The sequence below is a fragment of the Puccinia triticina genome, chromosome 12A (genome assembly GCF_026914185.1).
Source record: "Puccinia triticina chromosome 12A, complete sequence".
Classification (NCBI taxonomy): Eukaryota; Fungi; Basidiomycota; class Pucciniomycetes; order Pucciniales; family Pucciniaceae; genus Puccinia; species Puccinia triticina.
The window spans coordinates 704,981-727,945 of record NC_070569.1 but is presented as its reverse complement, the minus strand read 5'-3'; the positions used below and the strand labels follow the sequence as shown (position 1 = coordinate 727,945).

The 22,965-nt window shown below is 43.8% G+C and overlaps 2 protein-coding genes across 2 annotated transcripts; both read right to left on the bottom strand.

Annotated features, from left to right (window-relative positions):
- Nucleotides 1–1,477: 1,477 nt before the first annotated feature.
- Nucleotides 1,478–17,676, bottom strand: PtA15_12A64 (uncharacterized protein; the record flags this gene model as incomplete). Its single annotated transcript, XM_053162224.1, has 8 exons — nt 1,478–1,570; nt 1,634–1,776; nt 1,838–1,914; nt 1,983–2,122; nt 16,826–16,904; nt 16,977–17,076; nt 17,152–17,329; nt 17,416–17,676. The coding sequence occupies 8 exons, from the start codon at nt 17,674–17,676 to the stop codon at nt 1,478–1,480; spliced, it is 1,071 nt and encodes a 356-aa protein (XP_053025634.1).
- Nucleotides 17,677–17,737: 61 nt separating this feature from the next.
- On the bottom strand, nt 17,738–22,671 carry PtA15_12A63 (uncharacterized protein; the record flags this gene model as incomplete). The annotated part of the gene is made up of 6 exons (XM_053162223.1): nt 17,738–17,809; nt 17,878–17,944; nt 18,031–18,181; nt 18,258–18,575; nt 19,485–19,496; nt 22,446–22,671. The coding sequence occupies 6 exons, from the start codon at nt 22,669–22,671 to the stop codon at nt 17,738–17,740; spliced, it is 846 nt and encodes a 281-aa protein (XP_053025633.1).
- Nucleotides 22,672–22,965: the final 294 nt, after the last annotated feature.

The window sequence follows — 22,965 nt, the reverse complement described above, 5'->3', positions numbered from 1 at the left end:
GGTCAAGCGTTGGAGAGGAGCGGAGTCTGGGACAATGACGTGCCGCAAAGTGGGAGGAGCTGACAGACCAGTGCGGGAAAGTGTTGGATCTGCGGGATTGCGTGGGAACAGCAAATTGCGTGGAGGTCAACGGTTTCTCTTCTCTTTTCTTTTTCCATATATCTTACGGACTACTCATCATTGTACTTACACACTTACAGATGTGCTAGAGTATTAGAAGAGTTTTATGCAACCTTATCTTTTGCTTATGGAGATTACCTGCGGAGTGCAGAGCTTTATTCACTCGCGGATTATTACGCTATAGATCAGGCTTGTTGAGGAACAATGAAGGCTAGCTGAATTTAGCAGTGTGGAGCCAAGACAACAATAATCACTCAGCCTAGACACATATATCCTTGAAGAAGGAGGCTAGTGGACTTTTCTACCCACCAACCATTCTTTATTCTCACACCATGGGTGTTGGTTACAGTTCATCTGGCAAACATTTCAATGTAGATCTTATCATTTTTTTTATACCCTTCTTTTTCCAGATGGTTGCCCTAGTGCAATCCGTTGTGGTCATGTGGATTTTGGAGCTATTCTTTCTATATACATTTTTAGTTATATTTTTGAGGTGCTTTTTTTCCTTAGGAAGCTGGCTCAGACTGGTATTACATCATATTAGGGGGGTTCATGATTGAAAATTACAAAACTTTTGGACACATTTTAAGGCCCCATTTGGAGCCGATATAAGCCAGGCAATATATGATTTTTTTTGCATGACATCCTATGTGACATCTGATCAGGTCCGCCAAAACTTGATCAGATGTCACAAGTTTCCAGATCATATCGCGCAATTATATCGGCTCCAAACGGGGCCTAAAGTGTTTATGAACATTTTTTCAAAAATTGATAAATTGGACTGATTGATCAGTATCACTTGCTGCTGTGCATTCTACCAAAATTTTAAAATTTTGTTCATAAAGGGCTGAAATTTAGCTCCAAATTTTAGTAAAATTCAATTGTGACCCCCCCCATTCAACATATTTCACATATTTCTCCTTTATTCACAGATTCCCGGTTACTGTTATTGGGTATAGGACTAGAGGCCAAGGCGGCTGCGCCGCTGCAGGGCCCAAAAACCTATGTCAAATTCCTAAGGGCCCACCCACACCACTTCTCCTTTGGCATATTCATTCCCTCCCAGTCACCTCCAAATTAGGCTTCATATTATCTCATAGGAATTCATGAATTTTGATTGGAGGACTTCTGGTTGGCTAAAATTCTAAATCTAAAGGGAATAGCTAAATCTTACTTGCTTGTTAAAATTGCTCAAGATCACGTTTTCACCAGAAAACAAGTTTTTGGTGCCTTGATCTCAATCAATCAATATATTTAGGCAATGGTAACTCTGAAAAGTGCTGAGTTCAGTAAAGAAATAGTCAAATTTGAGAATAGCTTTCCAAAAAGAAAACCAGCAGGCGTACTTGAACGTCCATTAGTTGGCCAGCTCGCCCAGCAGGGTGCCGAGACAGACGATCGCAAAGCCCAGCCACAAACCCCACACGAGTCCGCACAGGATGATGACGATCTGATATTTGTCTAGTGGTCAGTTTGTTTGTAAGCAGTGTGGGTGGGTGTGGGCGGGGCGTACCTCGTGGCCGAAGAGAGGCGGGAAGGAGATGATGAAGAGCACGGCGACCGGGATCAGCCAGCCCACCTCGACGCCGTTGATTTTGAGGTTGCGCATCGAGAGGACAAACGGGTGCAGGGCGATGACAATCTGGTGGTGGTAAACTGTCGCACAAGGGGCTGTCAGCTTTGTTGTTTCCGGCGGGGGCTGGGAGAGGGACTCAACTGGCGACGACGGCGATGGCGATGAGCAGGAGGACGAGGAAGACATAGTACTTGATCCAGTCTTTGCGCAGGAAGTTACTGCAGCACTCCGGGCATGTCAGTCTTGCTTCGGCAGGATTGAGGGTGTGTGTGTGTGGGGTGTTTACTTTACAGAGAGGGGCCCGAATGCGGTGTGGAAATTCCTGTGGCGGAAGGACGAGCTGGTTTTGGAGAGCAAGGAGTCGGAGGCGGCGCTCTTGGAGTCGGGGAGGGTGGGCGGCGGGTAGTGCTGGGCTGGATGGCTCATCTGCGTTCGTTTTGGGGGTCATTGGGGGTGGAGTGTGCTAGCTCGGGGTGGGTCTTGTCATTGTTCTGGCTGCTTTCGGTTTTCGAGGTGGTTGGTGGTGCCAAAAAGGGCAGTGCTGGGCAGGAACGGGCTGCTCAGCGCGAAGGCCGGCTGGCGGGGGACAGCGGCGATGGTGGAGGGTTTAGGCTTGAGTTTCTGGCGTGGTTGAATTTCAAATGCTCGGGTGGCCCACCGCATCGTTCAGTTGTGGTGGTGGTGGGTGGGTCGGGACTGAAAGGCAGAAAAAAAACATAGAAAGGGCTCAGTGGTGGTGCTGACCGTTGTGAGGGTAATGATGAGTCACGAGACGTACTTACTGCTTCTGAGGCGCATGTTGCATGTAGGTGAGATTCGGTGAGCGTTGAAAATGGCAAGTTGGCACGCAGGTCGGACCAACAGAAGAGTATCGTGGCGGTGGCCATAGTTGCCAAGGCATGGCAGTGTCGACAATAACAAATGAGGGTGCTGGCGGATTTTGGACTGTGTATGACCACATATCTATAAAAGACGGCTGTGTTGGGCTTGATGAATCCCCAGGGCGTCCTCTGCCGCTGCACTTCCAGCGTGCGGTTCGTCCTCAACCCCCTCCGCTGTTGCACTTGCACAGTTTGAGGGGCTCTACTCAGTGGCCCCCCTTTGCATAATGCCTTCAATGCGGCGCGCTGGGGGCCATCCACCCACTATTTTAAACCCTGCTAGACAGGGATGGATAGTGGGTCCAGTTTGTGGGTTTTGGATTTTGTGTTGAGAAGCCTTGTTTATGTGATCTGTTTTTTGGAAAGGGGGAACCCTTGCATTTTTTTTTTGTAATTTGGTTAATTTGTAGGGGGAACCCTTGATCTTTGTTTCTGTGTTTCTCTGTCTTTAGTAAACTTGGATTTTCCCTTAAACAGCGCAGTAGCCACTCATTTGCATTTCTTGACTGCACTTCTGTAGCATCTGCTTGTCACGTCAGATTATCTCTACTCTAACATGGTAGCGGGCTGACAAGAACAGTCTGATGAGATGATAATCAGCTGGAGGCCCAACCAAGTGAGGATGATGGAATGAGTCATATGTGATTTAAAAAGCAACTGAGATGAATGAACAACAACAGGTTGACAAAGCAATTGCACTAAATACATCTAATTTAGGTTTTTCAAATCTCTTCAATTAGACTGAAAGCTAGTTTGCTCAGGTTAGCCACAATTTGCAAGCAGATGTCCAGCTTTGGGAGCCTCAATACAGCAGAGGGCCATTCAATAGGGCAATTCCCATTTGACAATGACTGGCATAAGCTGGTAAGTCAAAACCTCAAGTGCTCTGCTGGCTTGTAATTTTAGCGTTGCTAAAGAATTTCATGTTGACTGTCCTAACATGGCTCCGCAGACCTTGCCCACTTCCAACAGTGGGCCGCTACACTAAACTACGCTATTTTAGCCCTAAAGTTTAGTGTAGTGTCAAAAAGCGCCGGCCTTTTTTTAATAGCGTCAGCGCGCTGTTAGCACCGCTTTTGTGAGCCTGAGTCTCTTGTGTGACAACAGGACACAAGGAAAATGGGGGGACTCTGGTTGGATTTCTTGGGATAAAGAAATACAAACAGAGAGAGAAGAAAGAAAGAGAAGATCAGGCCTAGACTTTAAGTCTTAATTAATTGATCTGGGCTATTCTCAACCTGGAAAAGTTGGATGCCAGCTGTGCAAGGCCAAGAAAGAGTGCAACAGCCTCCACTCACAACAAGGAAACGTTGGTGGGATTCAGAAGTAGGGTCACTACTCTGCTCTGGTTTTGTAGGTCTTAACCAGAGATAACCTTTTGATCTTTTAAGATTGAAAGAGTTGAAGAAAAGAAGAAACAGTTAAGAGCAACAGAGTTTCCCTCTGGATAAGCAAGGTTCAGTGAAAAGAGTCTACTTACTGTCAATATCCTAGGCGCCTGTGACGGTAGGTATACTGGGAGCGTGGTAGTCTCTTTGGTGGTGATCCTGGGTTATCTGGGGTGTGGTTCTGGTGTGCTGAAGTCTGTGGATCCTCCAGCTGCATGGGGGATCCTGAATTCGAAAATTTTCAAAGTTGGATGACATAATCACACATGTACATGTGGTTGGGAGCGCTCAGGCACAACTACACGGCGCTGCTGCGCATGTGTGTCACAAACCACAAACTCTATGAAGGAGTAGAGATATTGTAAAGTGATCAGTGAACACTAGGGTCAAAATTGCATGAGAAATCAGAATCTGAAGTCAAAACAACCTTATGTCTTAAGGTTAAAAAGATATGAGCACATTTAGGTATAAAATGGAGATAAAAGGCAGTTTTAGGTCAACTGTGTTGACTCTAAGGCTGACAGCTTTGCTGCACTAATTTTCAGGGGCGCTAACAGCACACCAATTTTTGTTTAGTATTAGTGCTCTGCTACAGCTGCTACGCTACACTACGTTTTGCTGAGGTGCTTTTAGCGAAAAAAAAAACATTTTTGCCGCAAAAGGCGCTGTAGCGCAGCGTAGCGCGCGCTCATTTGCGCCCTGTGTGCTTAGCTTTAGTGCAATGGCGCACATCTGCACTAACGCTACACTAAAAAATAAAATAACTTTGGACCCTGCAGGCTGTGCACCTAGCGTTAGCGCAGATGCGCGCGATTGCGCTAACGTTACACTAAAAAATAGTGCATTTGCGCTGCGCTACGCTACGCTGATAGCTATGGTTAGCGTAGCTGACCCACTGTTACCACTTCTCCAGTGCTGCCGTAAGAAGTCATAGCTGCTCCACATTATGCAGAGATTCCAAGCCCACCAAAATATTACACTAAATGAAAAGCAACAAATTCTCATCTATACAAGAGGCCTTTGATAAAAAAATAACCCTGCGTGAATGCTGGGTGGAGCAGCATCAGAACAAGTTGTGATGGTTGCAAGTTTCATTTTGCGTTCCTGTCCATTGTACGAATAGAGAGCGCTGTGGTGCTCCATTCCAAACCATAAGTAGTATTTTATTGCTTCCTTTTACATATATTCATCATTACATTGCCCATCTCCCCTTCACCCTTCACAAATACCTCATTATTATTACATATTCAGGTTCTACATCAAATTTCACATATAGTCACTCATACATAGTACCCCCTTATCTTCAATGGTTCAGTAGTTATAGAGGATATAAGACTTACAGAAAACCTACAGTCTTCATTAGTTACAATACTCATTTCATTAGTAACTCACTTGAATCATTACATTACATTCCTTTTACATATATATTCTCACATACTAAACCCTTTACATACATTACTCATTATGTACTATACCTATTGTAGATATTATATCATTGGATCTGTGCTTACCCCTTTCAGTAGTGCTCATCATTACAAGTTGTTACTATATTCACATCACTTTCCCCATTTGTACAATCTTTTATTCCCATAGCCAGCACCTTTCCCCATTTGTACAACCCTCATTCCCATAGCCAGAATTCCTCATTGTCTGTGCTCATCCTTCCTTCTTATAAGAACTGTCCTTCCCCCCTCACTTGTACCCCAGCAAATGGGAGATTTATGCAGAGATTATATACAGAAATTATAGTAGAAATCACTCATCACCTATTGCTCATTGATACCATTGCAGTTGCTCCTGAACCCATTGCTATTGAACCATTGCCATTTCTTTCCTCTCTTCCATCACTGCTCCAACCCTCTCACCCTCAGTAGTCAGTAGTCAGCTCATAGTACCAGCTCCTAAGATCAAGTAGAAATCAGCCACACCTTTTCTTTCTTTTTCTTAGTGTTACTCTCATCCCCTCAGCATTATTCAGGAAGGCAGCCTCATCAGCACCCTTGCATAGCTTACATTAGTACTAGTGTTGCTATCCATTTCCCTTCCAAGCTCTATTCTCCCCTTTGAGTAGTTCCACAAGTGGTGTCCCAACAGTGGCCTTTCTATACTTCAATATCTTCAGCCTTAGTAACACTTTTACCATCAGCTACATAGTACTTCACCTACACTCCTCATACTCCTCCTTTTATAAACTAACTCCCTGCTTTTAGAATCAACTTCAACCAACAGTAACACTATCAGCACCTTCATTATCAACCTTCAGATTCAGATTCAACTTACCTGCTTCAATCATGTCTGCCCAAGGATCTCCCAACACCAATGCTGCCCCCAGTCTTTACCCTCCAGTGGATCCTTCCAGTACTGCTGCAGTTCAGGACTCCACCACTTCCAATGCTGGTCAGACTCAGGTTCCTCCCACTGGTCCAGGTCACCAACCTTCTTCTACTGGTCCAGGTCCTCAGGCTCCTTCCAATGCTCCAGATCCACAGGGTTCTTCTATTCCACAGGCCAACTCCAGTTCTTGCAGACCTCCTCCTAGACCTCAGACTTCCAGTGCTCCTAGATTCACAGGATACAGGGATACCAATCAGCCATCAGATGATTCAGAGGATTTAAATGTTCCACCACCCTGCTTTCCCAGATTCCAGCGCCAAAGGGATCATTCAACTCACTCTACCAGGTCCAACACCCACTTCTTGAACAGAGAACCAGCCATGCCAAGGTACCAGGATCCAGTCAGCAGAGGAGTCAAGATTAAACCCATGGACAAGGAGCTCTTCTTTGATGGAACCAACATGCCTGTGGAGAAGTTTATTAGAAGGTATGAAAGTGCTGAAAGAGATGATGGTGCTAACTCTAAGGAACTGGCTGGACAAATCATTGATTTTATCAAAGGATTGGACCTAAAGGATGAAGTGGAAGACATGTCAGGCCATGAAAACTTGGATTGGGAAACCTTGAAGAAACAGCTACTCACCAGGTTTGGAACTTCTCAGCCTTTGGTCAGATACACCAGGGAGGATCTCAGGAAACTAGTCTACAAATCTGCTCAGGATGGAGGAATCAGCACTTTGGAAACCTTCAACACATTCAGAAACAGGTTTGAAACCATCACTCACTATTTGGTAAGAATGGGGTATAGTACCAGCTTGGAGGAATTCAGAAATCTTCTCTTGGAAACTCTCCACAAGGATTTGGACCAAAGGGTTACTAGGAGCCTGATGAGGGACAATCAAATGCTAGCCTCAAAGGATGGAGGTGATATCTTGCCAGACACTGAAACTCTTCTTACCTACATTCACCAGGAGGTTTATTCAAGATCAGTGGTCAACAGAAGGACTGAATGGAGGGCAGAAGAGAAATCCACTTTGGACAACTTACCGGGTACCTCCAAACCTACACCTGCTACTCATGGAACTGCTCCTACTGCTTCTACTTCTCTGGACAAACAAGTGGAACTCCTTACTAAACAGTTTGCATCCCTCACTTCTGGAAAAGGACTTCCTCCCCACATGGACAAACCTGCTAGGACCTGGCCATTCAAATGCTATTATTGTCATCAGGAAACCCATGGAACCAACAGCTGCTCTCAACTTGCCCAGGACATGTCTAGTGGTGCTGTTATCAGGGATGGAAAGGATTACAAGCTTCCAGACAAATCAGTTATTCCATGGATTCCAAGCAGACCAATCAGAACCCCAGTGGAGGAGTACTCTAAAACTAAACTCACATCTTCTTTTGGCCAACTAGAGGAGGACCCAGCCTATTATCAATCCCACAGTTATGAAGCAGACCTTGGAAAGAGGACCAGAAACAACTCTAAAGATCAGGATGGAGAGGAACCAGCCAAGTCAGACAAAAGGATCAGAAAGGAAAAACAGGACCTAATGGACATGGATACAGAGGACTTACTTCACATGGCCCAGCCCCCCACTCCTAGTGCTTCCAAAACTCCTGCTTCTAAAGGCTCCCCTCAAGTCAGGTTCCAGGATAAGGACAAGGATTCAACCACTGCACCTAAGGAAAAACCAGTTAAGAAGACCTATTTGGAAAAGACTTTGGCCAAGGAATACCCAGGAATTGAAGAAGAAGTGGCTAGTAGGATGTTGACTGCAGGAAAGATGGAGTTGGCCTTTGGAGAAATCTTTGCTATATCACCAGGAGTTACTGACTGTATCAGGAAGAAGATAACCAACAGAAGGGTCCCATTGGATGGTGTCAAATCAGCAAACTTCACAGACATGGAGGATGAAGAAGAACCAGCACAGGAGCCACCCACTACTCACTACTCCTGCCCCCTTGGATACATCACCATCACTATTGGAGGAGAGAAAAATCAGCACTCTTGGATACTGGCTCTATGGTCAACATTATTCCTGAAACTCTTGCACACAAACTTGGATTAGTACTCACTGCTAAATCTATGAAGCTCAAAGGGATTTGAGGCCACTTTACTGATATTCCTGGGATTGCTGAAGATGTGGAGGTAACCATTGGGAAAGTAGTCAGGACTGTTCATTTCTGGGTAGCCAAAGGACCAGTTCAGATGATTATTGGAAAGCCTTTCTTGATGGATGTCTCAGCCAACATCAACTACAATGGAGCCAGAGGAGAAGCACTTTCAATCATGGATTCAGCTGGTCAGACTTTCTTGGTTCCAATCATTCTCCCTAGCAATCAGAAGTGGGAAACCAGCATACCTTCCAATTCTGGTCTGGTAAATTTTTTAGATTGAGACCAGGTTTTCAGTTCCCCTCTCTTACAACTGCAACCCTGGAAAACAACCAAAAGCAACAAACTGTAGTCACTCATTCAGCAAAATATAAATCAACTGTAAAAAAAATAAAACCAGTAAACCAACCAATGCCATTATCTCTCAACCCTCCATTATCAAGGCCACCACTCCCCAGAGATCCTTACCTCACTCCTTTAAACCCTTTTCCTCCACCATTCACTCCTACCTCCAAGATTACTCAAGAAAGGCTGGACCTCATCAACTTTGGACCTCCTGGATGGCTCTCTCCTCAGGAATATCTCCTGCTGGTATGGGTAATTGTGATTAGACAAGGTGCTTTGGCTTTTGTAGAAACAGAAAGAGGCCTTCTTAAACACACCTATGGACAACCTTATATCATTCCAGTCATTCCCCATGAACCTTGGCAACAGAAACCAATTCCAATCCCTGCACCCATCAAAGACCAGGTTATAGAATCGGTAAGGGAAAGACTCAGCACTGGCCTCTATGAACAATCCTTTTCCAGTTATTCCAGCCCTATATTTTGTGTAAAGAAGCAGGATGGTAAGCTTAGAATTGTACGTGACCTTCAGAAACTCAACAAAGTCACCATTAAAGACGCTGGACTACCACCAAAGACAGAGGAACTCATTGAATCATTCACTGGAAGGGCTTGCTATGGACTAGGTGATATTATGGGAGGATATGATGAAAGAGAATTAGCTCCAGAATCCAGACCTTTGATCACCTTTGAAACACCTCTTGGAAGATTTCAACTCACCAGATTGCCCCAAGGAGCCGCCAATTCAGTTGCAGTTTACCAGGCCCAAATGATGTGGATACTCCAGGATGAATTACCTCAACATATGGGAATCTTTGTGGATGATGGAGGTATAAAAGGACCAACCTCTGACTACAATGAAGAAACTCTAAAGGACAACCCCCAGATCAGAAGATTTATCTATGAATATGCCATTACTCTGGAGAGGATAATTTTCAGGATTGAAGAAGCTGGACTCACTATCTCTGGGAAGAAATTTGCTTGCTGTGTACCTGCTCTGGATCTGGTTGGTCATGTGGTTTGTAAAGAAGGAAGAAGGATATCCATCAAGAAGCTCAACAAAATTGAAACCTGGCCAACTCCCACCACTCCTTCAGATGTCAGAGGATTCCTAGGTATCTGTGTATATGTTAGAATGTTTATTAAAAATTACTCAGCCATCACTGCTCCACTCAGAAGACTCACCAGGAAGGACTCCTCTTGGGATTGGACCAAAGACTGCCAGGATGCCTTTGAAGACCTCAAGAGGATTGTTGGAACTGACATCACCCTGAAGAAGTTGGACTATGGACCTAATGCTGGCTTAATCAAACTCTCAGTGGAATCTAGTGTTATTGCTGCAGGGGCTGTACTCACTCAACAGGATTCTGATGGACTGGATAGGCCTGTGTTATATGAGTCAGTAGTCTTTTCACCCAGGGAATCAAAGTACTCACAATCCAAATTAGAACTCTGTGGTGTTGCCAAGATCCTCAAGAAACTTCAAACCAAACTTTGGGGCCAACATTTTCAGCTTAGAGTGGATGCCCAGTGCCTTATTGGAATGATCAACAACCCTTCTCTTCCCAATGCCCCTATGAACAGATGGATTGGATTTATTCAGTTATTCTCCTATGACCTTGTTCACACTCCTGGAAAAACTTTCACCTTACCTGATGGACTCTCCAGAAGACCTCCTGATTCTGATGAGGAAGATTGCCCTAGTTTTGATGAAGATGAAACCTGGATCAAGCCTCACCCTGGATTTGGAACTAAACACTCTTCTTTTGGCCTGCTTCTGGGGACATCAGCTCAGTTGGGGGAGGGGGTAAGTAACTTGCAGCAAGGAATTTGGAAGCACCTCCAGGAATACCTTTCAACCATGAACAAACCTCCAGGATGCAGCAGCCTGGAATTCAAGCAAATTTTGCACAAATCAGCCAACTTTTTCCTTTCCAATGGAGTCTTGCACAGGATCAACAAACCATTCTCCCAGATAGTAGTCACCTCTCCTTCAGCTCAGAATTCCATCCTTAATTCCCTTCATGAATCCTTAGGCCACAGAGGTATTGTTGAAACCTACAGAAGAATTAAACTCAGATTTTGGTGGCCAGGTCTCAAGAGAGGTGTTACCAAGTGGGTCCAGTCTTGTGAAGCTTGCCAGAAGAGGAGTTCAAAATTGCCAATGGAACCCAAGAAACCTACAGGAGCAGCAACCATCTTTGGAAGAGTCAGTTTGGATACAGTTCACATCAAAGCTGGCAAATGGAAATACCTGGTAATTGCAAGAGATGACCTTTCTGGATGGGTAGAGGCAGTTGGACTAGAAAAGATTCAGGCAAAGAAAATCTCTCAGTGGTTCTTGGACAACTGGATCTACAGATATGGAGCCCCTTGGTCAGTCACAGTGGATGGAGGCTCTGAATTTGGACAACAATTTCAAAAATCCCTTCTGGAATCTGGAATCAAAATCAAAGTCACCACTCCTTATTATCCTGAAGCAAATGGTATGGTAGAAAGAGGACATCAGGCAATTAAGGATACCTTGGTCAAGCTCTGTGGAAAGGAAGGCAAGAAATGGAGGAATTATTTACCTTTAGTTTTATTTGCAGACAGAATTTCCACCAAGAGATCAACTGGTTACTCACCTTATGAACTAGTTCTTGGAGAGCCCCCCATCTTACCCATTGACCTAGAATTGGAAACCTTCTTTGGAGTGGATTGGTCAAAGGTAGAATCAACTCAGGATCTTTTATTGGCTAGGACTCAGCAGCTTGAAAACAGGGATACCATCTTGCAGCAAGCACACCAGCAGCTTATGGATTCCAGGAAGAACTCTGTGGACTATTGGAACAAAAAGAAAACATCAAGGCAGCCACTAAAGAAAGGTCAATTAGTAGTAGTGTATAATAAATCTTTGGACTCTCAGTTTGGCAAGCTCTTTGAAAATAAATGGAATGGCCCTTAATACAGAATCAAGGCTCAAAACCCAGGAGGATCTTACATCTTGGAAGAATTGGATGGCACAGAATTAGCCAGAAGGTTTGCTGCAACTCATGTCAAGGAATACCACTCCAGGTAAAAACAATAAATAAGGAATAATCAATTCTTTTCTCTTCTCTTTTCTCTTTCTCATCTTCTTACACAATAACATAAAAACAAAATAAAATCAAATCTATAAACAACCCAGAAATAAATCAATATAAATCAGCCTCAAACACTCTCAAATAAAATAACTAAATATAAAATCAAAAGCTCACCTCTTCTTCTTTTATCACTACATCACCCTCTTCCATTTCACTTTCCTCCTTCTCCTTCTCCTTCTCTTTTCCCTTCTCCTTATCTAAAAATCAAAATCAAAAGACATAAAAAGAAAATTAAAGCATAACATTAGTAAAAGTCCTCAATAAAGAATAAAAATAGAATATATTAGAACTTAACCTCAGCTCTTATCCTCTCCATTTCTGCTTCTACCCTCCAACCATCTTCTTCCTCTTCCACTTGGTCCCTCACTCTTAACAACTCCAGGGCATTCCTCTCCTCAGTTTCCGCTACCATGGCATCTATTATAAAATGAGTATCCATCTAACAATCAAAACAGAAGCAGGGATTAAAGTATTAGTATTATAGTCAACTTTCTTCTTCTAGTTTTTTTTTGTCATATACATACAGAATCCACTCGACATACATGTGCAAAGGCGTTGTGAAACCGGCTGTATAACCTGAGACGGGTGTTTTGTGCCGCTATCGGGTCGTCAAGGTCCTCACAAGCGAAGGCGAGGAGTCCCTGCTGGATATAATGACGAAGAGCATCCACTTCTTCTGGTTTAAAGCTATCCCTTGTGAAAGCATTGTATGCGGGAACGTTGTTAACAAACAAGTGCGCTTGTTGGATAGAAAACGGGAATTCATGCGCAGGTCTAATAATGGCTTCTTCGTTGAGCTGCAAAGAGGATATGGACGTGTTGGACGAATAATCTATTGAGTTTTCAGTGTTATCTTTTGGCGACGATGGCGTGGATATAGCGCTGGATGAAATCATTATGGATAATGTAGAGCAATAACGGGATTGTTCCGTTGGCCGACAACCTGGGCCTTATAGATACCACTTCTTATTCATATTATGACGCCACTATGGACGCCTTCACCGCTCAGAATCGTGTGGCGCGGATTCTCTTTCATTTTCTTTAATGTTGACTCTGGTGTTCGACCCAGTTTAATTAATCTTTGGATCGCTTTTTGGACCATCTACTCGTCATTCATTACCTTAAAACCGCTTTCAGGCGAAAGGCCGGCTCTAGGAGTCCATTTGGACAGTCCCTTGGCTGTACCTTCAGCTTATTTCGTTGTGTATTCCCTTATTTTCAACTCTTTTGCGGCGGAAACCGCGGAAAATCATAATGAAGCTTTTAATCGCTCAAATAATCAATTGGCCGGCTTCAAAGTTAATATTGATCATTACAGTCTTCATAAATTCGATCTCGCCTTTCATCTGAACTCGGTTTCAGCCCATTCTATCTAGGGATTGAAAAGTTATACGCGCTCAAAGTCTCTCTAGTATTTCCATGGTCTCATTTACGGTTGTCATTCAGCGTTCACGGCTGCCCATCGGCCAAATTAATCTTTAATATTGTTCGATTGCCATCTCATCTTCTCCTTCTTTCCTTTCTAATGAACTCGGAATCAGAACTTTTCATCGACGGAAAGCCAAGTTATACCCAAAAACATATTGCCTTATATTTACACGGTGTTACTACTACGCGCGCCCGCGGATTTTGCTTGGATCTTTAACCGGCCCTACATAACCGATACTCAACCCTTAAAAATAACCATTTTAATCTGCAGAATTGGCTCTTCCGAATGAACTGGGTTTCGAGGATTTTCATCGAGCCGTTCCGAAGATACAGGTCAACCATTTCTTTCCTTTTTTTGGGTGTTCCGCACGCGCGCCTCCCGCATGGAGCCCCCGCTCAGACATCAGGACCCCTCCTTCGACAGCACACGCGCACAAACACAGGTTCCATTCCCCGTTTGGACAAAAATTAAGGCTTTTTTGTCGATATGGTGAATTCAAAAGTGCCCAGTACTAAACAGGAAGGAGGAATCATTCATTCCTTCCACATTATGGATCCATCCATCCATTAATTCAATCCTCATGATCCTGAATAATCCCTTCTTGGAAAAATTATCATCCACTCATTCCCTAAACACCATTATCAATCATTCTTTCCATCATCCACCAATCATTCTCCGGCATCATCATCATCATCATCATCATCAATCAATTATTCTTTCCAACCATCCTTCTCAATCATTATGGTCAGTTTACCAATGGACCCCACTCCTGAAAATCAAATCTCTTCAATCACTCCCAAACAGAAGAATTATCAGTGTTTATATTGCTTTCAGAAGGTTCACACCATCACTAGGTGCCATTTAGTTACTTATGATAAACAGAAAGGTTTAGTTAGACATATTGGTAAAGCAGGCATATGGCTTTCAGATAATTCCTACATCCCTTTAGATTTTTCTAGGTCTGTTAAAGGCTTAGTTGAACTTCTAGTATCTGCTGGGACACTTTCAGAAACCACCCAATTGGATCAGTAACATTCTCTGGACAGCTTATCAACCTCTTTGGACTTCAAATTCTCTTCACAAGAACTCTACATCATATACTCAGATACTCAGAAATTCAGTCATTCAAACCCCAAATCATTCACAACCTTCAGAAATTACAATTATCAACCCCATCATTCATCATCATTGCATTGCATTCTTCCTTGGTCTCATTGTCAGGCAGGAAAATTATTGTATTCTTCAGAGTGGAATTTAGTCTAATATGTGTCTGTCTCAAGGATATTGCCTTCAACAGAGTTAGATCTTCTTAAACATTCACCCCTCATTGATAATTGGACCTTCTTTTGGATACTGGACTCTTTGGATTGGATACTGGACTATGGATACTCTGGATACATAGGACTATTGGACTTTGGATTGGACTTGGATACCTCAGACTCAGATATACTGGACTTGGATTATACTTGGATTCTATTTTGGCTTTGGACACTGGAATCTTTCTCCTTGGCTTTGGACACTGGACTCTGGATTTGGACTACTACTCAGGACTTTGGATTTCACCTTCTGGAGGAACACTGGACTTTGGACCTTGGACTCTTGGACTCAACATTCTTCAACTCTTTCTGGATCACTTTTCTCTTTGGTGCATTGCCTGGGGACAGACAATAAGTTGGGGGAGGATGTGGTGCTCCATTCCAAACCATAAGTAGTATTTTATTGCTTCCTTTTACATATATTCATCATTACATTGCCCATCTCCCCTTCACCCTTCACAAATACCTCATTATTATTACATATTCAGGTTCTACATCAAATTTCACATATAGTCACTCATACATAGTACCCCCTTATCTTCAATGGTTCAGTAGTTATAGAGGATATAAGACTTACAGAAAACCTACAGTCTTCATTAGTTACAATACTCATTTCATTAGTAACTCACTTGAATCATTACATTACATTCCTTTTACATATATATTCTCACATACTAAACCCTTTACATACATTACTCATTATGTACTATACCTATTGTAGATATTATATCATTGGATCTGTGCTTACCCCTTTCAGTAGTGCTCATCATTACAAGTTGTTACTATATTCACATCACTTTCCCCATTTGTACAATCTTTTATTCCCATAGCCAGCACCTTTCCCCATTTGTACAACCCTCATTCCCATAGCCAGAATTCCTCATTGTCTGTGCTCATCCTTCCTTCTTATAAGAACTGTCCTTCCCCCCTCACTTGTACCCCAGCAAATGGGAGATTTATGCAGAGATTATATACAGAAATTATAGTAGAAATCACTCATCACCTATTGCTCATTGATACCATTGCAGTTGCTCCTGAACCCATTGCTATTGAACCATTGCCATTTCTTTCCTCTCTTCCATCACTGCTCCAACCCTCTCACCCTCAGTAGTCAGTAGTCAGCTCATAGTACCAGCTCCTAAGATCAAGTAGAAATCAGCCACACCTTTTCTTTCTTTTTCTTAGTGTTACTCTCATCCCCTCAGCATTATTCAGGAAGGCAGCCTCATCAGCACCCTTGCATAGCTTACATTAGTACTAGTGTTGCTATCCATTTCCCTTCCAAGCTCTATTCTCCCCTTTGAGTAGTTCCACAGCGCGCATTCCGAGAATACTCTATTGGGGTTATAAACTCTTTCAATTTCCACGTATTCCAAGAATACTCTATTGGTGTTATAACCTCTTGCAATTTACAAGGAGTATCAATCGCTTCAGGCTTCTGGTCTAGGTATTTCCGCCACTGTAAAAATGGTAGAAGATTACTTTATTGAAACAGTTACAATATAAAAACTCAATAAAAGTAAATAACACTTTAAAGAATAGAAAGTAAACAGATTAGCTTTTTTAAGAACAAATGTAATAATAAAATGTTGAACAAATACCTTCAAAGTAAATGAATTAAATCAAAGAAACCTCAACACAATGATAACGACGACGACACACAAACACCAGGAATGTCACAACAAAACAGCCTAAAACGATTCATTATAAAACAGAACGATGTCAATAACAAGTCGAGCGATGGTGGTTATTAACTAAGGAATAAGACTGTATACCTGCCCAGAGACTGGTTCTACCTCCTCCTGAGAGTTTGAAGTCGGCGAGAGTTAGGATTGGGTTTTTGGTTTGATGATTGATTCGATGCGAAGAAGAATGTCTTCGAGTAAGATTGAATCGATGAGGTTCGACGGGTTGACAGTGAAAGCGGCGATGATTGGATAAGAAGAAAAAGACGGAACGGAAAGGGGGAAATTGAGTTATCGGCGAAGTATGTTGTAGATGATCAAAGTTTTCGAGCGGGGTTCTGATTGATCGTCATCACTATGTAGATCGATGACTCATGCAGATCGGTATGCATCGGCGCATGCATAAACTAAACATAAACTCAATTTGCGAGTTTAACATCCGACAGCCACTGTCTCAATGAAGGATTGTCAATAAAGAGAAACTTCGGTAGAGTAAACTGGATACCTACAGATTGCCATACTACTGGGATCGCAGTCCAGGAGCCAGAGACTGTTGGTAGCCACGTTGCCACCCCGTGCCAATAGGGACTGACATAGAACAGAAGATGATTTGAGGACTGGTTTCATATTCAGCAGTCAGCATACAGAATTTGGACTTACTCGATCAACATATCATTCGACTTGAATAAAGCCAAAAGCCAGAAGAAAAGGGCGATAAGCATTCCGAGGAAAGTAGCAGAAGCTCTTATTGTCAATCGTACTGAAGAAGATATCGGATCAGGCGAGTTCGGTGCCCTATAGCTCTGGTCTTTCGAAATTCCGGAGGTACACTCACGAAATTGGGGATCTGATCGCAGGGTTTGAAACAGTGTCTGGCTAGTCCGGCTGATATGCGATCGTGCAGAGATGTCTTGAGAGCTGCTTTGTGCTTGCCCAGAATCGGACAATTCGGCTTTTGATGTGCCCTTCGATTTGTACTTTTGAGCCAATTTCCAAAATGACAACATGAAAACCTATATCAAATTACAAAACCTGGTGGGTCAGTGGTTCATCTGGCTGGAAAAAGACAGGACTGAATTGGAGAGGCCTGTAGACTCACTAAGCTGGTTGCGGGTATGAAGAATAGCATTACTGATCGGATTGAGTTGAATCGATCAAGTACTTGTGATGCCAGAGTGCCTGTTTGCTCCAGCAGTGAATCTAATTTCTCCTGCACTTGTGTCAGCTGAGATGCAAGGTGTGCTTTCTCCTCTGCAGAGTGACCAGGAAGCTCTAATTGCTTCCAAACTAGAGAGCCTTGAGATAAAGTAGCTCTCAAACTTGTTGTGTGGACTTGGAGATCATGATAGGCCATGCTCATACGGGTTATGACTGTGGTGATCGCAACGGTAACAGAAAGTGGGAAGATGAGAAAGAAAATATTAATTGACCGCGGAGATCGGAGCCAGCTCAGCCGTTTTGGCTTGTCCGCGAAGTTCTTGTTGCTGTAGTATCTATACGCTCGACAAATTATACAATCAGTTTAACTTCAACGGTTGTTGCCAAAAGAGAGCGGACTGACAGTGCCAAAAAAACAATGCGCCATACTCCAATATGAGTAAGTATCAAAGATGAACACGAGACCTAAGCTAGATGATATCGGTTGAAACATCAGTGCCTGGTAAAAAACAACTGACCCCCCCATACACAAATCAGGTACAATGTGAAGACTTACACAGGGATAAATTGACTGCGCAGTGAGTAATTTCCGGATAAATTCATCCTAATGTGCATCCATATGTACGCTTGAGTAGTTACGGAGCCCAGAAGTTGCGAGACCGACATCAAGACCCCAGTATTGACCAAGTACAAGGGAGCACTATAAACTTTGCACGGCGCACAACCGAAGAAGCGTGAGCTGACCCAATCAGTATCACGCGTTGAATCAAAACCATTACCAACGTTTTTCGCCAGAACGATCGTAGATGTATAGCTTCTTGAAAGTCCACGATCGTCGATTGGCTTTACCAACGTAGGGCAGGATTAAGATGACCAAACTGAACGCGGTGATCAGGATATGGAAAACGAGGAAAACGGCCAGGAGGATTATCGCCGATTGAGGCAACCGAGCCGTGAATCTGCGCTCCGCCAGATGAGAGATATAAGCAAAAGGATCAGGACCAGCTGGCAGCCGGCCTAGCATGATGTCATGACTGAGACCGCGGGCGCTGTTCATGAAGAACCAGTACTCGTTTTTCCAATGAGCTGGCGAAGGTTTGCCTGTTGGAGGAACAGGAAAGAACAATCTCTACACATGCAGGCGATTTTGTGCTGAATTGTGAGATCGCGAAGCGAGCCTCCGTCTGAGGTTCGGGAGTTCAAAATTCCCAGCAGGGACTTTCCGCAGTTCGGAACTCATCACACAAAAGCGTGGGATGCGTCTACAGTGCCCCCCACGACTTCTCAACTACCCCTACAGGGGGGTTCCAAATTTTGGAGATTTTTTTTCCAAAAATTCTTTTGAAAGTGGGCTGATGCTGGGCTCTTTCGGCCCATTTTTTCATGCAAATGTCACATTTCACCAACCAGACCTGGTAACATGTATGATAATAGTCCAAAGTCATTGAAATTTCACTGGACTTGCTGCCAAGAGAGCAATCAAGAAATATTCTTCACATTGCCACATTCCAAAGAGTGTACTGATGGATATGGCAATCATCAATAACTAAGGAGGTACATATTTACATAAATACCTACACCTGTAGTATGTATGTACATAGATAATTTAGTCTCTAAATACATAATAAATATTCTATAATTCCATAGTACATGTCTGTAACCACATACTATGGTCTTAAAACCAGCTGTTCCAATTTTTGCATCTGAAAAAAATGAAACTTTTTTTTGAGGCATTTATGGTGTTCAAAGTTGGTTTGCATATTTTTATGCATGCATAATAAAGATCGCCATGTGGACCCGGGTACCCGGGGCGTGTCCGGGTACCTGCACTGTTTTTCTCAGATTTTAGACACCCGTACCCGTACACGGCACCCGTGGGCGGGTACCGGCGGTACTTTTCGCGGGTACCGCGGGTACTTTTTTGCTTTTTTTGATCCAAAACATTTAATTTTCATGTATAACTATCGGAGACCATTGCAGACTATTTATGTTGTAGATACTACCATTTACCTTTGTTTTGTACTGTATATATATTCTTGAAAACATGATAAGAAAAAAAAGGAGGTGAAATAAGACTTCCACCTCATTGCCACCGCTCACAGTTTAATTTCTTTTTCTTTTTTTCTCTTCCTTAACCCCCTCCTTCCATTTCTTGATGAGACCAGGCTCGATCAAGTTGTTTTTTGAATAGAATGCCACGGACATACCCCTACTGAGGGAGATTGAGTTGAGACGGTGTTGTTTTTGCGATACATAATTGCGGCCAAAAGAACAAGCACGCTCCACATCCACTGAAGTGGCTAGATCAACAAGGCATGTCAGATTCCAATGATCGTTCCTTAGTAAAGTGAGAGAAAGAAATCACCTGGGCAGCTTAAGACATCGAGGGCCATTTGAAGAAGGCCACCGTGTGTATTACCGGCACGTTTCTGCTGTATCCACCACTCCAGCCCGTCAATTGGAGATCCGTCGTCCAAAATAAGACCCGAAGCTAGCCAGGAATCAAGCAGATCGTTTGTAGATTGGCCTCGGGCCGCCAGCGCAGCCCCCAACTGAGCGATGTTTCCAGTCTTTGGCTGGAAGGAAATTTGGTTAGTGAGGCCACACAAAGGTTTAAAAATAAACAAATTAAATCACACCTTTGTTCCTTTGGGTGGGTGAGCCGATGGTACATTTGGCGGAGGCTTGTAATAACTGTTGAACATATCTCGGGTGAGTCTAAGAGCTTCGGTGATCCATTCGTCCTCCCATGCCGCGATCTTGAAGTACTCATCTTTGAAAGATGGGTGAAGGACTAACCCATGAAATACAGTTAGTTGTCATGAATTAAGAAAAGTTAGAAAAGGATTCCTTGTAAGCTTACCCATGGCGATTCTAAACAAGGGAGAACAGTCAGTTAGTGTATAGTATTTGTTGGTCAGCTGCAGGCCAACTCGGCAAGCATTTCTGAGTGCAGGCGGGTAATTGTTGTCGCAGCCTTTGATGGCACTGGAAAGGAGGTCAGTAACCTCATCGATGAAAACGATGATATGGGTTAATCGGGCCGATCCAGGTGTGGATACTTGAAGTGTTTGTTCATAGAACACCTGGAGTATTGACACCAAGTGCTTTGCTAGCTGAATATTGACGGAGTTGATGTGGTATTTTCGATCCAAGCCGTATTTCTTGTCTTTTTGCCAAGCAAGACTGCCGCAAACCGCACGTTCAGTGTTGAGAATTTGGATGATCGGAGGAGAAGAAACCTACATAGCTTTCTCACATCTGACGATGCTCACCAACTGCATATATGTTGAGTTCCACCTTGTGCGAACGTCTTGCACAATGCTATGGGGCTTTGCACATTCCATCTCTCTGCAGAGCTCGACAAACTCCATCTTCGAGTTCGGGGATTTGTGGAGTTTGCGAGCGACCGCGCGAAACTTGAGACACCAAAAGAAAGATCAGATCAAGAGACAAACCAGTTTGATGGTCGTCAAGGTCAAATTACTCACCTTTGCCAGGGTTTTTTTGCATGATGACGAAGTGTACAGATCGGCATCTTCGTCCTTGTCACTCAAGTCGTGAATGTCTTGAAGGCTGAGCTCTGGCTGGAGGTCATCTGAACCTTCAGCATCATATCTGTCCGTAAAGTCTTGGTCATCTCCATCAGGGGAAACATCGCACACATCGTTCTCATATCTAGGCCAACATTTTGTGGATTAATTGATGATCCAACGAGGGTAGATCATATCTATGACTCACCTGCGGATCTGATCCTCAGCATCTTCCAAGTCGGAATCATCTGATGAGGCTGAAGATTCGTCATCATCTTCAGTTTCAGTTGCAGTTGATCGTTTTTTATTAACAGTGCCGAATGGTCGCAAGATCGACTGGGCAATCAGGTTGAGGATGTGTGCATAGCACCTAATCCAATGCTGATCGCCCTTAAAACGAGCCCACTTGAAGTTTTTCATCTCGGAAACCATCGCCGCGTTGTTGGAGGCATTTTCAGTGACAATGCCACAAATCTGGAATAAATAATGAACAATCTTCAGTGTTTAACATATCAGAAAGTAAACGAAAGACCCACCTTGTCCTGAATGCCAAACTTCTCAACAACTGCTCGGACGGTGTTGGCTAGATATTCTCCGGTATGACTTTTAGCGAGTTGAATGAAATCCAGAGGCACGGCCTCAAGATTGAGAACTCCGGTGTTGAGCTCAACCAATCGATAAAGGACGACGCCAAGGATATCGAATCCATTCGGTGACTGCCATGCGTCATCCCCGAGATACATCGATCCAGTGTGTTTCTTTAACTCGTCCCGGTAGCTATCTTGAACGGCGGTGTAGAGGATGTGTATCATTCGGGAGATTACCTTATCGGAAGGAAGGTGTTTGATAACCGTGGGATGGAGAATCCTCTTGAGGGACTCGTTGGCCAATGCCGAAAATGGGCGGGCGGCTTCGGCGCACCAGATGGCACACAGCTGTGTTACCTACACAAGTGGGGATTGAGAGAGAGATTAATAATTATCAAAAAAAAGTCAAAGAGATCGTTACTTACCTCTTGGGGATCAATATCTCCTGTTCCACTCACTCCTAAACATGCCAGCTTGCGGTTGGAAGTCGAATCGCGTTCTTTGACCAGACATGCCGCTGCATGTTTTAAGAGGTTGCTGCAGGAAGAGTCACTTGTTGGCCGGTTGATTCTGGTCCCACATCTGATTGAAAAAAGAATCAGCAAGTCAAAGGCAGAGAAAAATCATAACCAAACGGGAAGCTTACATCTTGCACGGGTAGGCGATCATCTGACGCCCCTTTCTATCGAGCTGTTTTGATAGCTCTGGTTTAAGGTAGCTGCTGTAGGCTGTACTGACAGCATTTGCGGCTGTTTTCTGTGCTCGAGCTGGAAGATTAAAACTTTGAGCAATAAGAATATCGGCAAGATTTTACCAGGAAAACCAATGGATTCAAACATGATGGGACTTACCTAGTTCCTCCATGTCAGTGAGTTCGCGAGGGCCTGATGTATTAGGCTGGCTGGTGCTAGGGGTTTCGGGCTGGGTGAGACTGGTGTTTTTGTTGATCACAACGATCCGATCAGAGTCTTGATCATCCAAAGGTGGTGGTCCGTTGTTGCTTCGGTGGTCAACCGCAATTGAACGTGACGGAGACTTTTGTCGAGTTCGCTTTGGATTTCGAGGTGTTTGATTCATGGCTGATGGGGGTTGGTGGAGCCTGCAGGAGTCGGAGTGCGAGATTGATATCAAGATATGGCGGATATGATTTGATGATATGGTGTACCCGCACCCCCTACTCTATCTAGTTTGATGCGGCACAGTTGTACAGAGGTGTTGTGTCCCTGCGGCATACACTGTGAGTACCCGGGTACCTGGAGGATCCGCTGGCCGCGGGTATTGTTGGCGGGTATCCGGGTGCCATGAAGACCCGCCTGGCGCGGGTATTTTTGGCGGGTATCCGGGTACCTTGTGCTTTTTTGCCAGAAATCC